The following is an 18066-nucleotide window of genomic DNA, read 5'->3' on the forward strand; positions in this document are numbered from 1 at the left end:
GACTTTCTATTAATAGAATCTAGGCAACCATAAAATGAGACATACCAATGTGTATTTGTAACACTGTCAGTAGTAAAGGTTACACTTAAACTTGTTTAATTTAATCTTTTATATAGCTTCATTCAAAGACTACACAGAAGTCACAGTTATTTTCAGTGTATTAGTTCAAAGTATTCTTTTTAATAATTAATGAATGAGGAAAGAAAGACTATTTCTTTACATTTGCTTTGAATTTGCTAATGACAGTTGAGTTTGCACAAATATGTTGGTGCAGCACATTGACCAGAACAAGAAGTGACAGGTGTTGTGTTGAGGTGCAAAAATACTTCCTGAAACCTGTCACAGGATTACTGACCACTGCAATAATTTTTATTGTTTTGCAGCATGCAAAGTTCAGACCTCACTGAAGAATGAAGCCACATGGAAGACACACAAGCAATAAACAGGCAAATGCACAACATATGTTAGTAGTTTTTGCTGTCCAGTTGGTAGTTGCTTCCTTTTCTCTGTTTGGATTTATTGCACCGTGTCCATGATAAAGACACAGTAAACAGAACATAGCCACAGGTGTCATTCTTGGCTGGGCATGTGTGAATATGTTCATGAATCATCAGAGAGATGTCTAAGGCACCTGAGCTTCTCACACTGACTTCAATCAAGCTCCATTATTATGAAGTCATGTTTAAAAGCTAATTTTAGACTTTATGACAAAGATTGTTGTTGGACAGCTATAAGCTTTAGAGAAGATACAGGTGAAGCAAGAGAGGAGTACATTACAGAGTGTTTTACTGTACATTACTGTAAATTACAGAGTGTTTTGATTGTATTGGAATGGGTGATGATGAAGATGACAAGGTTGAGTGCCTATGGGTAAAGACCATGGGAGAAGTTCAGCAGGGCATATGTCATGGTGGGCATCTATTATAGACCACCCAACCAGGATGAGCAGACTGATAAGGTATTTTACAAGTGGCTGGCAGATATCTCATGATTGCTGGCCCTGGTACTCATGGAAACACATTTGCCAGATGTCTACTGAGAATACAACACAGCAGTGAGGAAGTAGTCTAAGACGTTCCTGGGGCGTGTGGGAGACAATTTCCTAATACAACTGATGAACAAGCCTACCAGCAGAGGTAGCCTGTTAGACCTATTTTTGTAAACAAAGAAGGATTATTGGGTGATATGGTGGTCAGGGGGCATCTTGGACATAATGACCATGAGATGTTATGGTTTTCTATAAGGGGTGATATAAGGAGAAGCACCCACAGAACTTCCAGTTTGGATCTCCAGCAGGCAGACTGTGGCCTGCATAGGACATTGATTGACAGAGCCCTTTGGGAGTCAGTCTTGAAGGGCAAAGGAGTTCAGGAAGGCTGGATATACTTTAAAATAGAATTGTTTAATAATCAGGAGCAGGCCATCCCCATGTGTGGAAAGATAAGACATTGGAGGAAACAGCTGATCTAGTTTAATAGAGAACTTAGGCTGGAACTTAAAGATGATAGGGATGGGTTGACAGTTGGACTTGATCTTAAGGGTCTCTTCCAGCCTTGATGATTCTATGATTCCATATGTTTCTACTTAGTTACTGTTTTCTCAGCTAGTTTACAAGGCGAAGCTTTGATTTCATATGCTGTGTTTTTCACTTAAACTTTCAAGTTTTGTGCAAGAACTGTAGAGCTGTAAGTGAATCTTTCTGTAAACCATGAGAGCCAAAGGACAAACTAACTGTGGTCTATTTCAAATCCAGGGTATTCTTAATCACATCATTAAGAAACATGAACAACTTTTGGTTCTGAAGGTTTGCTGCCCTCAAGAGGAGAATTTTAACAAATATCTAATTCATAACATTACTCAAAAACAGTGACTGGGGGGGGGGGGGGGTGTTGTTTTCATGTTTTGCAAAACAGAAACAAATCCCAGCCATTAAACCTCCAGATGACTATGTTGTTGAAGAGATTGCAGTCTGGCAAACTTAGCTTTAGAGCTATTCATATTTTTAAATCAGATGCAAATGAAAAACACACACTAGAAAGCTGTCACCCCACTACTGGCAACGTATCATTTCAATTAACAGACTTGACTACCTATGACCCTGAATAGAGATAGCAATATCCCCACTAAGAACTAGTAACTTGTTCAAGTAGTCACTAAAAAAGTCAGGAAAATTACTTGCCAATGTAAAGTGTTACTACATGTTGTAACTAGTTTGTATAAGTTTAGCAGCTGCCTCTGCTTCAAAAGAGAGGTAAACTGTCTCTGAGCATTTGTACTACTGCATGGTATGCAACAACAAAGAAAGATTTAAGAGAGGCATAGGGACACCACTATAGTCAAGGAAAGAGCTGCTGCCATTTGGAGACATTTTTTTCAAAAGGCATCTCTTACATCAAAGGGAATTCACAGTAACTTCTCTTACCATGATGCAGATTTCTTTTTCTTTTATTTCAGGGTATGTCAGTCCTTAAAAGTGCATTTCTTAACCCTGACTACCAAACTCCAACAGCTGCTGCCCATTTCATATTTGAGTAAGCCAAAGAAATATACTTGATATTCAAATTTATCCCTTAGAGATAAGAACTAAAACTTTAGATCTCAGATGATATTTCCATTTTAGTGTAGGCTCACCAACTTAAAACAAACAGACAAACAAACAAACAAACAAAAACATTGCCAAAAAATATTGTAAAAATGCTTACAAGAAAATCTGAAAATATTCCTAGTTGTCATATTATGCAGTTTCTGACTAAGAAAACGTAACTTCAAATGCCTCATATATTTACTTCCAAATGCATAATGCATTTCTCAGAAAAAAGCTCCTGAGTTCCATTATAGGGAATATGTATATATTTCATATATGTTAGCAGATGTGTGATGCATTTTTCAGCCTTTCTAATGTGGGGTTTTGGAGTTTAAACAGACATAGGAAATCTTCAGAAAGAGCTCATAAGGATTTACATTACATCATAAATAAGCATTAATTGTTGTACTTAAATTTGTATAAGTCTGCTGGTTTCAGCTGGGGTAGAGTTAATTTTCTTTCTGGTAGCTGCTATGGGACTGTATTTTAGATTTTTTATCAACAGTGTTGATAAGACAAGGATATACCAATTTCTGCTGAGCATTGGTTACACAGAGTCAAACCTCTTTTGGAGTAAAATCCTGTGCAGGGTCAGAAGATGGACTTGGTGATTCTTGTGAATTCCATGCAAGTCTGGAGATTCTGTGAGTCTATAAGGCTTTTTCTGCCTCTCACCCTACCACACCAATGAGCAGGCTGGGGGTGCACAAGAAGCTGGGAGGGGACACAGCCAGGACAGCTGATCCCAACTGACCACAGGGATATCCCATACTGTCTGGTACAAAGCCTGGGAAGGAGGAAAGGGGGAGGGAGGTGTACATTTGGAGTGATGGCGCTTGTTTTCCCAAATCCTTGTTGTGTGTCATGCCTGGCTTTCACCTGCCTACCCATTGGAAGTGATGAATGAATGCTTTGTTCTGCTTTGCTTGTGTGCATGGCTTTTGCTTTACCTGGTAAACTGTCTGTATCTCAACACACAAGTTTTCTCAGTTTTGCCTTTCTGATTCTTTCCCCTACTCCAGCAGTGAGGAGTGAGCAAGAGTTTGCATATAGCTTAGCTGTCAGCTGGGGTTAAACAATGACATAATTTTATCCGCATAAGTGTATTTGTATTTCATAAATTTAAAAAGAAATGCAGTTGAGATGTCTTAAAAAAATCCAACTAATTAAAAGCCTAAAACCTCCAAAGTTACTTTCATGTAACAAAATAGCACTCGAAATACCCACTGCTTTGGCAATTACCCTATTACTACAGTAGTCCTGACACTGCAAAAATTTAAAACAAAAATCAGTGTGAAACCAGCTGGAGGAAGAAGATGCTACCTACCTGAAACAAAACCAATTTTGATAATTTATATTCATTATCTCATAGATTGTTCTGCATTCTCATATTCACTTGCACCAAGATGTGTACATCCCAGTGGTCTGGCTGATTTATATATGACATGGGGACAAGTGACATTAGCTATCAACTTCTAATTAAACTTCTTGGATTCCTCTTGCTGACAATGGGGTTTAGACATAGTTTTAATTCGCTTTGTGAGTCAGTCACTATGGCATAAACTATGCTTCAGAATCTTGTTAAAATATTTCTCCATAGACTTTTTGGATGATTGATACCTATGGACAGTGTATCCTCATTTGGGCATCTTTGTGGCTGCAACCTTGCTGTCATCTTGCTAGCAAATCTGTTAGCAGAGTTTGAGTCTTCTACTTAAATGTTGTCATGCTGTGGCCCCATGAGAACTCAGGCCTTCTGATCTTTCTGTAAACAGTGGATTCCTTGTTGTTCACTCCTTTGACTGATGTTAACTGTGTCCTTGGTTATTGGCATATGACATTCTTAACCTTTGATATTGTTTCTTTTGGTGCTTTTATATACATACTATTCCATCCGTAATTCATTCCACTAATCTTTGTAATTCTATCACAAATCTCTGCAAGTTACACAAGGCCAAGTCTGGGGAAAAGATTGAACTCTGTTTTAAGCTTCAAAGAAACATGAAAAATGAATATGCATGCTCAGCTCTAGAAATAACAAGCATGCACTTACAGCCAGTAATTTCTTTGCTCATTTCTGCAGCATAGTTAAAGGAGTGACTCTGTTCTTACAGAAATATGTTTTTAAAACACAAGCCTATTAACAACTTTGCCACAGAAGACCACTAAATGTTTGAGGCTCAACTGGTATAGTAAGCTACAGCTGCAGCTTTTTGCTGAGGCCAGCGTTAAATGAATCTTATCTTCTTGAATTTTCAGGACTATAAATTTCTTTGAGCAGCATTATTGAGAAAGCGTTTAAAGCAATATATGAACTAATCTTTATTATTATATACTCTTATTATAGCCTCTCCATATGGATATAATTTTGGACAATTTCAAACAAGTCTGTAAATGAAAACACATCATAAAGACATTAGCTAGGCCACAAGAGTCTGTGACAGAGAACAATATGAATTCATTCTGGTAACTATAACAGATATATTTGAAAAATTATTATGTTGGAGAGTAATGCCAGCTGTTTCTCACTAATGACATCATAATTCTATATATATGCAATGATCTTTGTATTTTATATTTATCAATGGAAGGACATGGCAAATTGACCCAAACAAGTAAATAACTTCCTGAAGACAAAGCTGAAGATACATTGTCCATTAAGGAAGATTAGATATCAAAACTAAAAGATAAGTAAATGTTTTCCTCTCTGTGAAGAAAGAGCATCAAATGGTTTAATCTGCAGATTTGATACCCTTGTCCATGCTGAACTTCTCAGTAGTAAACAGTGGAAAAAGAACTGAAATGGGACCTTCTCTGACAATCTTTATTAAGTAGATACACACAAAAAGAATTACACAGGCTCATAGGTATTCAGGCACTTTGCTGAAGGCTCAGTACAGGACCTGGTAAAAAACCAACCAAACAAAAAAAGCAAAAACAAAACCAAAGCAAAACAAAAAAAACAAAACAAAACAAAACAAAACAAAAAAAAACCAAACCTGTAAACCCAGTTTCCCTGACAGAGTGTGCAGTGGCCAAGTTCCCTCATGTCATTCCTTAGTCCCTTGGTGTGTTTAACTGTACTGTGCTGGATCATCTCTACTCTTCACCAGCATAAGCATGGAAGAGGCGGTACAGGAGCTTGTACCAGCTCCCAACCATTTATGTGGGATAGTTTTCAGCCAGATTTATTCCTTTATCAGTTCCATCATGAAGCTACAAGAGCACAAGTGATTGGGGAAGCAGAAGAATAAGAGTGAATGGCCAAGGATCGGGTGGGGAAGGAGTGGGAAACTGCTTTTTCTGGAGGATTTGTGTTGTTTTACGCTTACACAGCAATAACAAGAGCCAGTGGGAAAGGGAGGGAGACAGAAAGCAATGGCAGGAATTAAGTCACATCTTGACATTCACCTTATTCAAGGATCATCTATCTATTCCAATTATTCCCTGAAGCCAGTCCTCTCTCATAAAAGGGGAATAAGGAAGAGTCTCTACTGAGCACCTTGGTAATTAATGACCTCACTCAGAACACTGAAGTGCCTGCCTTGCCTCATACAATTTGATCAAACACATCCTCTCACAGTCTAACTGATAGGATAATTCCTCCTCTCCACATGTTTTAAGTCAGGCAGGGTTGAAAGAAGGAGTGGGTGGGTGAAATCTGAAACATAGTGACTAAGGTAATTGCTGCATCTGAAATTTAAAGAGTTCATGCGCAACTCCAATTGATACTTTGAAAAGAATAATTTAACATTAATTAGAGAGAGAACAAACAGCCCAGTACTTCTACATTCATGTCAATGCCTGCACTAGAAAGATATTAGGTCATGTTGTTACGGGTTCACTTTGGGATGTTTCCATGCAAAACAGAGCTGCCTGACTCAGAGAGAACCCTGCAGCATTTTGTTTGCTGAAAGATGCATGCTCACACAGAAAAGAGATTTGAAGCCCAGAATGGGACTTCTGGGTGTAACATCAGGCAGAAATGCAGCAGGTGTCCTCAGCCTTCTCATCCACAGAGCATAAGGCTGTACATGAAATCAAAGCTAATCACTGGCTAGCTCCACATCCTGATAGGCCTGACACATGAGCAGTATGAGAAATCACTCACATTCTAACACTAGAGTTGCAACCATACAATTAACAAAATAGCTACATTTTGAAGATTGTCACTGAAGTTAAGTTTTTTCTTTCCACAGTATCACTTCAGAGTCTTTTAAAAGTTGATTGGCGCACCTTCCTCAAATCCTGGGTTTTCCTGCAGAACCTGCCCTGCTACTTGGCAGTGCATATAATTTATACATACCTAAACAATAAGTACCTGCTAATTAGATGAGTTGTTTGTGGTATAATTTTGAGACCAAGGCAACAGAACAGGGAAGAAATTATCAGGGCTAGCAATAAATGTTTCCAAATTATAAAATACAGCTTTTTTCATCGAATGCAATGTGAAATATTTTGAGAATCTGTTGTAGTTTAATGTCTCAAAGTATACTAGGAATAGGACATATGAGACTTCTGTTCATGTCAGCATGCTGCTAGAAATATAGGCTTCTCCCATTGAGATACACTAGCAATGATAAACAGAAGGAAAACTGAACTCAAATGGGCAGTGAATTAGGTATTAAACAAGTGAACAGCCATCCTGTCAGAATCATTCTCTCCACTGTGGTAAGATCAGTCAAAGTCCTATGTAATTAAAATAAAACTGATGATGGCAGTCAGACACCATCAGCAGTCTAAGAAAGTTAAGCACATGGTATCCAGACATCAAAACGTCAAATTTTTATTTATGATTGAAAACCAAAGTGGGGAGCAGATTGAGGTACATACCATGTTCATAAGGTACAGCTTTCACTTTTTTTTAATACTGTGTATTTTTAAGGCAGTGCTCTTCAGGTTTATTTTAGTACTTGCATAAAAATCACGTGGATCTCTAAAGCCACTAGTGAACTGGAAGACAATGCTGATGGTAGCTGACAAAATGGGAAAAATAAATGAAGTACCCCTATTTGCTGGCAATACTCTCCCACTTCTTCTAGAGAAGAACAAATGCCAGCACCATTTCAATGAAAATGAATCTCTGACAAACATTCCATAATAATTTCGTCAGACCTATGAAACAAAAAATACTCAAACAGAAGAACTCTCAGAAGTCAAAATCCACATTGCTTTACAGTGAACATGTTAATTCACAAACACCTTTGTCTGCCAAGATGACTCTAAATAGAAACTTGCCTGAAAAAAGCAAAGTGATCCCCCAGAAATCAACCAGGTTTATACCTATTACCAGCTAAAATGGCTGAAGAGGCACACGTCAGATGCTATGAACAAGGCACCTTTCCAAAAGACATTCTGTGTGTACATTTTCTGGTACTATATAGTTCACGTTCTTTTGCAAGGGAGCTTGAGAGCTAGAAAAATACCTTTGAAACCTCTGACCTCTGTTCAAAGCTAAGATTTTCCTTTAGTAGCTTCACCAAAACTTATTTTATTTTGAGCTCCCTATAGCCCTTAGGTAGTCTTTTTGGTTTGGGTTGGTTTTTGTTTTTTGGCTTTTTTTCCTCTTTAGGTAATCTTTTAGGTTGGTTTGTTCTTTATTGTTGCTGTTGGGGAGTTTTGTGTGTTCTGTTAGGGGTTTTTTGTGGGTTTCCTTGGTTTTGTTTGTTTGTTTTGTGGGTAGGGGATTTGTTTGTTTATTTGTTTGGGGTTTTTTGGCTGGTTGGTTTTCAGTTTTGAAGGTATTTCTCTGCTCTTTGCTAAACAGCTGCACTGGTACTGCCACCGCGGGACCTATTTATCCTGAACAATGAATCAGCAGAATAAAAAAAAAAATCACTAAGTAAATGTTTGCACATGGGTTATTTGAGTAAAGGAGGCTCAGAGGTGACCTTACCGCTCGCTACAACCACCTGACAGGAGGGTGTAGCCAGGCGGGGACCGGCCTCTTCTCCAGGCAGAGACTGCCTGAGAGGAAATGGCCTCAAGATGCGTGCCAGAGGAAGTTCAGTTTGGACACCAGGGAGAAATTCGTCACAGAAAGCTTGATTAGATACTGGAATGGGCTGCCCACGGAGATGGTGGAGTCATCGTCCCTGGAGGTGTTAAGGAAAGGCCGGATTTAGCACTGAGCGCCGTGGTCTGGTTGACATGGTGGCGTTCGGCTATCTCTCGGACTTGATCATCTCAGCGGTCTTTTCCAACCTAAGTGATTCCGTGATACCGTTTTCGATTCGGAGGACACATCGCACAGCCGCGGGCAGGGCCCGGGGTCACAGCCCGCGACCGGCCGGCAGCTCCGGGGCGGGCCCGTCCCCGCGGAGGCCGCAGCGGCGCCGCCCGCGGCAGCGGCCCCGGAAGGTGCCCTGGGCTCCCGCCGCCGCCGTACGTGGCCGCCCCGGCCCCGGCGAGTGGAACACCTCCCTCCCGTGATTGGCTGCCTCCATAGCCGGCCCCTCCCGCCGCAGCGCCCTATTGGTCAGTTTAGCTCCGGTGCTGCTCGCGCCGCGGGCCGCGAGGGGGTGCGCGTCTCCGCGGGCCGGTGGGGCTGCATCGCGCATGCGCCGTTCTGCATTGGCCTCTCTCAGCCTGTCCCCCCCGACCCGCCCGTCCCGCGCCCCGGTCTCGCGTTCATGGCGGCCGCCGCCGAGGAGCCGTTCCCGTTCCACGGGCTCCTGCCCAAGAAGGAGACCGGCGCCGCCGCCTTCCTCGCCCGCTTCCCCGACTTCGACGGGCGGGGGGTGCTGTTGGCCGTGCTGGACACCGGCGTGGACCCCGGGGCGCCGGGCATGCAGGTATAGTGGGGCGGCGGCGGCTCTGGGTCACGGCCGCCGCCCACGAGGAGCTCCCAGGTCCCGCCGGACCGACCCCGGGAGGACGGGGACGAGTTCGGGGGCGGCCGTGGCACTCGGGCGGCCCGAGGCAGCGGCGGCGAGAGCAGGGGAGGCCCCGGAGGGCAGTCCCAGGAACTGTCCCTGTCGCGGGGACTCGTGGCTGTGTGTTCGCTCACGGTTCCCGCCCAACACGCGTGAGCGGGGGCTCGGGTGCGGGCGGGCGGGGAGATGCCGTAGCCAGGGGCTCAGCACCGGTCACTCCGAGTGCTGCTGCGAGGATCCTCCTCCTAAGCCGTCCACGGGCGTGTTATGGCACTTAAGTCTCTTGGGCTGCCCTCTCTCACGGAGAGCTCATTATAAAAGAATGCTTTGTGTTTTTGTTAAACCTTAGCGTTACTTCGGTAGTAGGTAGCTCGAGGCTAGGCACAGTCGCCTAGGTCTTTTACATGAAAAGTGTATTTCTGGCATAATTTGCATACATGTCTTTCTCTTTTTATTTCTCGTGCGTTTTGTTGCAGTTACAGTCTGTCTCAAATTCGATTCTGCCAGTTGTTTTTTTTTTTATCTGCCGACTTTGTGTCCCCATGACGGTTTTGTAAATTTCTGTGTCTGATGTCAGTTTGGCGTTTCTCAGCACTTATTTCTTTTAACCCTTGTCTCTTAGCATTTCTTTATCTTGTAAGTTTGCATGTGGCCTTTTGTGTCACTGCTGCTTTTGATTTCTTGTCAACATGTTTCCTCTGAGTGATGGCAGACGGATCCGTGGAAGAATGATTCCGGAGTTGTATACGATTCACTTGGACGCTGAATCCTTTGTTTTGTTTTGACTAAGCAGGGCTTGTGTTGGTTTCTACCCTTTCTTTGGTGTAGAATTAACTCTTAAGTAACCTCATTCAGGCACCTGACCCTGGCAGATCGTTAGCTCCGTGTTCTGAAATGACTACTTATGGGATTCAGTTAAACTAGAGGATGAGGTAACAGGACAAGTTGGGCAGACAGAAGGAGTGGATATATGTAACTTTGATTGATTTAAGCCGAAATGAAGCTGGTACTTTTGGCAAGAAGTTGTGACTGAGTAGAAGAATAATTGGAAAGCTTAATGGAAGCTAGCCAAAAGGAAAGCATGTTAATACCATGGGCAGAGCAGAAAGTAATGGAAGAAAATTAGGAAGATGTGAAAATAAATTGAATGATGTGAATGTTTCTGAAGTTTCATATATAAAAGCAAAAACCTCTACTCATTCAAAACCTCTAAGTTTCTAGAGATTATGAATGAGTAGTGGTCAGCAACAACAACAAAACCCCAATATGAATTTATTGACAGTAGTGGGAAGCTTTGTTCTGATGTAGGTAACCCAAGGCTCATATGGGGTATTTATGAAGCATCATGATCTCCATGTTGACCATATCACTTTTTTCCAACTTATTTTCTTTTTGCACAGGATAAAATTTCAGGTAGTGCAGTAAAAGACTTGTAAAAGAAGATTTGGAGGGCAGGATGTGGAGTTCATGTTGCAGTGGGTAAGAGAGAGTAGGTTTGCAGAGTTATTAAAAAAACATGTAAAGAAGTTGTGTGGTCTTTCCACACTGCCCACTCAATAGACCTGGCTTAAGGGGCTTGCTAAACTAGAGCCTGAGGAGGCTTACTGCACAGGGAATCATAAAGGAGGTATAGGCAGCACCCAGTCTCAAATAGCTTGGTAGGTGTTTCTTCAGCAAGACAATGTCCTCACTCTCTGGAGTATTTGCCAGTTTACGCGTTGCCTCGATGCAGTGAATCAGTGTCCTGGTCACAGGTGGTGACACAGCATAGCTGTGGACACAGCATAACCTTGGGACAAATTTTGGAATTGTTTTTTTCCCACTCCTGTCTTTGCTGCTGCTGCTGCTTTTTCTTATGGTCAGTCTTCTTGTCAGTTCCTGGCCTGGCATAGAGTTAGATCTATAAGAGTTGAATCACTTGTTTGGAGGGGAAAGGACACTATCTATAGCAAAGTTTAAATAGGTATTATGACTTTGAGTTCTGGTTAATGACAATTATTGCAGGCTAAAATGAGCTACCCTGTTTTGAATATAGTGGAGTTCTTAGTCAAAGCAAAACATTTAATTTCTTTGCTGCTCCCTAGTGTTTCATTCCTGGGTAGGGTTCCTTTGCTTGTTGATTCTGTGACTTGATTTGTAAACATTGATAGCACTGTTTGTTCCCTTTTTGAGGGACAGAAAGATTTGGGGACAGAGTTTAACAGGGAAATGCCATTATATTACTGTTCTTCCCTGGATGCTTGCTGCTATAAAGAGAATATTAGTTAAGCTTAAACCTTCTTAGATCTGTTGGCTTTCTTTGGCACACAAAATGTTAATCTAGCTTGTACATACTTTCCTTTTCTTTATGAATCTTTTGTAACCGGTACCCTCTAGTGAATTCCTTTCACCTCCTCTTCCATTGCTTTTCCACCAGTTGATGCTGACTGTAAAGTTTAGCTTGTCTGCTTCTTTCATTTTTTCTTCCCTTTCAGTCCTCTTGGTAGAATGTATTTCCTACTGTCTGCCAAGTCATGGTTTGTAATTCCTCATTAAGGCACAGTGAGTGATGAAATTTTAGGTGCGTTTAATGGAGTGTTGTGGTTGTATATGTGTAGTCTTTGCTCAGCCCCACCCTGTCCTTTCTCTGTTCCTATTGTGGCTTCTTATGTTTCATAATAGGTAAGTCAGTTCATTTTGCTTCTTTCAAACTTATTTATTTTGTGAAGTGGCAATTGGAATTATTTACTTGCTACTTTTATTTTGCAACTTTTTAGCACTAGCAGCTAGTTTGGTTTTATTTGCTTTTCAGCACTCAGTTAAAAAAAAAAAAGCTTGGAAATTATTTTATTTGTGATGATGACGATCAGCTGTCCCATGATGAAAGTGCTGAAGAACTTGTGCATCTCTTGTGGCTACGTAGAGTAGCTATCAGTTGGAGTCAGTTGATTGTAGGGGCTGGCAAGAACATGCTCAAATGCATCTGGCCTTCCCTTTCCTGTTGTGATTGTCATAGATACTGATGCTCCTCCACTTCTGTTCTAGCTGATCAGTTGCCAGTATTATGCACATAGATTGATCTTAGTGTTCTCAGTTTACTAATTTATCTGCTTTACAAAGCCAGAACTTATATGTAAGTACGATTTTTAGACTTCAAGCAGAAATATATAAGCAGCAAAGTAGTTTCTAGTTTTAAACTACTAATTTGTTTTTCAAATGCCTATAGGGAAGCCATGATTATTAAGGTCAGATTGGGGATTTTTTTCCTAAATATAGTGTAAAATATTTTAATTGTATAAAAATTCTTTATTTTTTATTTTTTAATGCAAAAGGTACTAAAATTCATCTTCCATCTGTAATTATTTCATTACTTCAGGACTCTTCTGTTCACATAAGGGAATTGGCCAAGGTCACTTGTTTATTTTTATTATAATTTTAAACTCAGAATGGCAAGATTTGCAGAAGAAAACTGAGCTGAACTCTTGAGTTTCACTCTGGCGTTGCTGCTGGTGGGCAGTGTGCCGAAGAGCAGTTCATGGCAGCAGGAGCCTCCGTATCGGTTACTTGCACTAAGTTACCGTGAACCTGTCTGGATTGCTGCTGTTAGGAAGTGAGCCTTAGACAAGCTGAAACTCTGAGTTTCTTGTGTCTGACTGAAAGACTCTGATTTGTTGGTTCTGACAGTACAAACTCATGTGCGTGTGTGGGCCTGCTAGGTTTCAGCTAGGAGGCAAAGTGCCATAGAGTGTAGGAGTTGCACCTTGTCTTTCAGGCTAGGAAACAACTTCTTAAACTACCCAAGATTGCAGCAGCATAAATCTGTGTTCTGGACACCTGTTGCTGTATAACTTGCCTTCTTCAATCAAGTCACCTTGGATTGTGTTTTCATTCTTGTTTTCTTGTACTTTGCTCACTGGGTAGTTCACTTTGAGTAGAGGCATATTGAAAAATGTCCAATGCTGCTAATCTCAGGTTTGGATTGTAGTTGCTTTAGGACTGGAGCAGCTCTTGACTTTTGTGTGAATTGTGGCCATCATTGAAGACCTTAATTACAATGCTTGCAAAGTATATGGTTTAGTGCCTGTACACTGTTCCCCAAGTAATTTTTCACTACTCTGTAACTGTTATTCAGTCAATGTTTTACCAGGCTTAGATGCTCTAAAGATTTTCTTCAGTGAACTTGAATTTCTATGAAAAGAGTAGAGTGTTGGTTTCTGTCATGAAAGTTCTTCCCTAGCAAGCTTATACAAAAGCAGTATTTGTGTTACCTTCTGGGAGATGAAATTGGTGCTCTTTTTATGGTTGCTATGGGTTTGGAATATTTGGGGTTTATTCTTTTTAATTTTTTAAGCTGTTTAAGCCTGTGTTCATTGGGAGTGTTGACTGTTACTTGTCTGGGTTGGTTTTTTGGTTTTGAGTTTTTTGAGAGGTTGTTTTTTGGGTTGTATGGGGTTTTGTTTGTTGTTTAGTTTGTTTTGGTTTTTTTTAAGCCATGAGAATTTGAGACCATGGAAGTATCTATCCTTGATAAGATAAGAACTTTGCTCTTGTCCTGTTGGCAGCATCAGAGTGACTTTCATGAAACAGTTTGCACGTGTCATTAGCTTCTGGTAGCTGAATTCACAATTCCAGAGCATTATTGGAATAAAACAACCTTTCATATATTATATCTAACATCAAAATTATTGATAGAGAATAAAGGCAACAATACTTTAAATTGTATAAAAAAACCAAATGTTCCTGCTTTTCTGAATATGAAGCTTTTTTCAGTGTAGTTAATATATAGGGGATATTAGGAAGATGATTGATTTTTATTTTTTTTAATCAGTCTTTGATATAGAACTGTAAAAAAAAAAAGTATATATGAGCATTTCATAGAATCATAGAATGGTTTGGGTTGGAAGGGACCTTGAAAGGCCATCTTGTCCAACCTCCCTGCAAGGAGCAGGGACATCTTCAAGTAGATTAGATTGCTCAGAACCCCATCCAATCTGACCTTGAATGTTTCCAGGGATGGGGCAACTACCACCTCTCTGGGCAACCTGTTCCAGTATTATCACAGTGAAAAATTTCTTCCTGGTGACTAGTCCAGTCGTCTCCTTTAGTTTAAAGTCATTCTTCCTTTCTTCTTTGTCCCATCGCTGCCTGTGCCATGTAAAAAGTTGCTTCCAGGTTTCTTATAGGCTCACTTTAGGTCCTGGGAGGCTGCTATAAACGGCTTTCAAGACTCCTAGAAGTATTAGGTGTATATAGCAGTAGCTACTAACAGTTCAAATGGATTAAAACACACACCAGAATCTTTGAAACAAGAAAAATAAGGTAATAGTAACTTGTGTTCCTTTTAAGCTCAGTTAAGAGACTCCAGTTTGGGAGAGCTTGTAATTAAGTACCTTTCGTTTTCTTACTTGTGCACTCATTGCTATAAAATTTGTCCAGAATGAGGGATCACAAGCACAACAAGAAGTAGTTCTTGCAAATATGTTTTTTGCAAATTTAGGCTTGGTTTTAAATTGAGGCTGCTTGTGCTTTGTTGATACAGTGTTTTTACTTGTTTCTCCTCTAAATCCTTATTAGATGTACTTGGATTTGTATGAACCAAAAAGACTAACATGTTGGTCTTAGTTCTTTGAAAAATTATCTTGAGTTCAAGTTAGTTTTATGTCCTTCAGTTAAAGGGTGGGTGTCTGAGAAAGCTAGTTGATATTTTTAACAACAAAACTTTCCTGGTTTGTGTGCCGTAGGGTAATCATGTACATTTTCAATTTTTCTGTGCTCATATTTTCAGATTACAACTGATGGGAAACCGAAGATAATTGATATAATTGACACTACAGGCAGTGGTGATGTAACTACATGTACCATTGCAGAACCTAAAGATGGAGAAATTACTGGTCTTTCTGGAAGAACTTTAAAGGTATTTGGTGGTACAGAGACACCACTGGGCATCATCTTCTTTGCTTAACAGCAAATCTAGCACCTGTTTTGGTTTTTACAGAACTTACTTCCTTTTAAAACCAGATGTTGTGGTTTCAACCCAGGTGGCAGCTAAGCACATAGATCTTCTGACTCAGCCTTCCCCTGGCAGGATGGGGAGAAGAGAATCAGAAGGGTGAAATTAGGAAAATTTATACATTGAGATAAAGACAGTTTAATAGGTAAAACAAAAGCTTTGCATGCAAGCAAAGGAAAGCAAGGGATCCATTCACCACTTCCCTTGAGCATCTCGGAAAGCTGGCCTCCACACAAATGGTGACTTGAATATAAATCACTCTTAACAACCCCCCTTTCTTCCGTATTTCCCCAGCTTTATATGCTGACCATGATGCCATGTGATATGGAATATCCCTGTGGTCTGTTGGGATCAGTTGTCCCAGCTATGTCGCCTCCCAAATCCTTGTGCATCTCCAGCCTGCTCACTGTTTGGGATGGGTGAGAGAAAAAGCCTGGAAGATAGAAAAAGCCTTGACACTGTGCAAGCACTGCCCAGTAACAGCTAAAACATCCCTGAGTTGAGAGTGTTCAGCACAAATCCAAAACAGCCCCATATCAGCTACTGTGAAGAAAATCAACCCTAGCCCAACCAAAGCCAGCAAACCAGACCTTACCCAAACCTAATGCTGCATTTGCTCATCTTCATGCAGATTGCTTAGTGTTCCTTACACTTTTTATGTGTCTTAATTTCTAATGTTTTCTGTAGCTGAATAGGGACGTGTACAGGGATTTTGGGGGGTTTGATAATTATCTAATTATTTGTTCAAAACAATATCCGATATAGCTTTGGAAATTGGCTGGAAATAGCTTTGGAAATATGCTTTAAAATATCAGATACAGTTGTGTCTGTAAAGGTGCTAGTATTTTCCACATTTGCTTATGCTACAAGAGGAATTGTGTTAAGCCCATGGTGAATAGATTTAGGGACTGAAAATCTATGAGGACCTAGTTGTAGACTCACTGAATTCTCACTATGCATAGAACAGAAATTGTGTAGAGTTTTCAGAAAGGACATGAAATCTAGTAGAGGTCTTGGGGACACAGAGCTGTTGTTACTAACATGTTCTTGATTTCCTGATTGGATTGATGATGTGATTAGGGGGCATCATATCTTCGGATGTCTCCATGCTGTCAGCTTTCTTCTTAATTTTGCACAGATGATTGTAAGGTTCGGTCTTGTTGCTCTTTTACTGTTGTTACTAGGATGAGTGGATCCTGATACACTGTGTGTAAATTGCATCAAGGTGTGAAATGAGATATTCAGATCTTTGTCATGACTTCCAACCATACTTGCTCTTGTTAAGTTTCATTTGTAGTACTATTATTTCCCTAGACCTCTGCCCAGTAAATTCAGTAAAGCTGGGGTTTTATATTCTAAAAGTAGACCATCAGAGCAACTAATGCCTGAAGATGTTAAATGGAAGTATCGCATGAACTGCTACTGATTTTTTGGGAACAGGTTTGAAAATGCCATGTCATGTTGTTTGAACAGTGCAGTAGTTACTGTTATGGAGATGCAGAATTAAATTAGCAGTATTTGCAGGTTTGTTCTGCTAAGCCCTCTTAAACACTGTTGGGCTTTTTTGTTTGTGGAGTTTTTAAAATGCCATTAGTTAACCTATTTCTAAATATACTTTTCTGTAGATTCCAACAAACTGGGTAAACCCTTCAGGCAAATATCACATTGGCATAAAAAATGGTTATGACATCTATCCTAAAGCTCTTAAGGAGAGGATTCAGGTAAGGAGGAATTTTCTTTTCTTTCTGGTCTATAGTCATATTTTACAGTTCTCTTTCTTAATTTTGTTAGAACACCACAGTATGTGATTTGGTAACATACTTAGGCTGCTAACCAGCACTTGAGCACTATTCTCCCTGATTTTTGATATTTACATGATCCATTTCTTCTGTGATGTTTTCCAGAGCAACAGAAGGTGGCTTAGTGCTCCTCCTCACAGTAGTTTCTTGAGGCGAAAAGTACAGAAATTACTGATACCCCTTTTTTAAATTGTGTGGCAATTTATGCTTATTTATGCTATTGTATAAATACTTTTTTAGCCATTGTCTCAAATCAGAATTTTCAAATTATCTTTATAGACACCATACTTTGAGATGTATTTCTTAATATATTGAGGATCCTCTGTTTTATTTTACAGAAAGAGCGCAAGGAAAAGCTCTGGGATCCTGTTCACAGGCTGGCTCTAGCAGAGGCCTGTAGGAAACAAGAAGAATTTGATGCTGCTCATAGCTCTCCCTCACAGGTTTGCATTAAGTCTAAATTTATAAACTTTTTCTTTGCAACAATTTGTTTCTGGTCAACAGGATTAAAGTGTTTCATTAGATGAGTGAAGGAAAGGTACTTGTGAGTATTTTGGCAGATAACTTACCAGTGTATCTTCTGATTGATTTTAGAAGTCTGTATATATGTGGTTGTTTGGTTTGCTTAGTGTTGTTCACTTTTGAGAGTTGATGTCAAATATGAAAATTATATTGCTTCAAAAAAATTATTGGATATTTTCAGCAAATTTATTTTTAATTTAATGTGCTATTTTTGAGGTCACCTTTGCTGTGTTCACAGTTGGAATTTTCTGAACGTGTTCTTTCTTTTGTAAACTGTGTACTATTGCAGAAGTACCA

General features: G+C 40.2%; 1 protein-coding gene across 1 annotated transcript in view; it reads left to right on the forward strand.

Moving 5' to 3' along the window:
- Nucleotides 1-9216: 9216 nt before the first annotated feature.
- The window catches only part of TPP2 (tripeptidyl peptidase 2), a 50097-nt gene continuing 41247 nt past the window's right edge, over nucleotides 9217-18066 (forward strand). The window contains exons 1-4 of the mRNA XM_062514948.1: nucleotides 9217-9378; nucleotides 15224-15352; nucleotides 17074-17169; nucleotides 17586-17690. Coding sequence (XP_062370932.1) covers nucleotides 9217-9378; nucleotides 15224-15352; nucleotides 17074-17169; nucleotides 17586-17690 — 492 coding nt within the window. The remainder of the gene's footprint in view (nucleotides 9379-15223; nucleotides 15353-17073; nucleotides 17170-17585; nucleotides 17691-18066) is intronic.

The sequence above is a fragment of the Cinclus cinclus genome, chromosome 2, assembly GCF_963662255.1.
Source record: "Cinclus cinclus chromosome 2, bCinCin1.1, whole genome shotgun sequence".
NCBI lineage: Eukaryota > Metazoa > Chordata > Aves > Passeriformes > Cinclidae > Cinclus > Cinclus cinclus.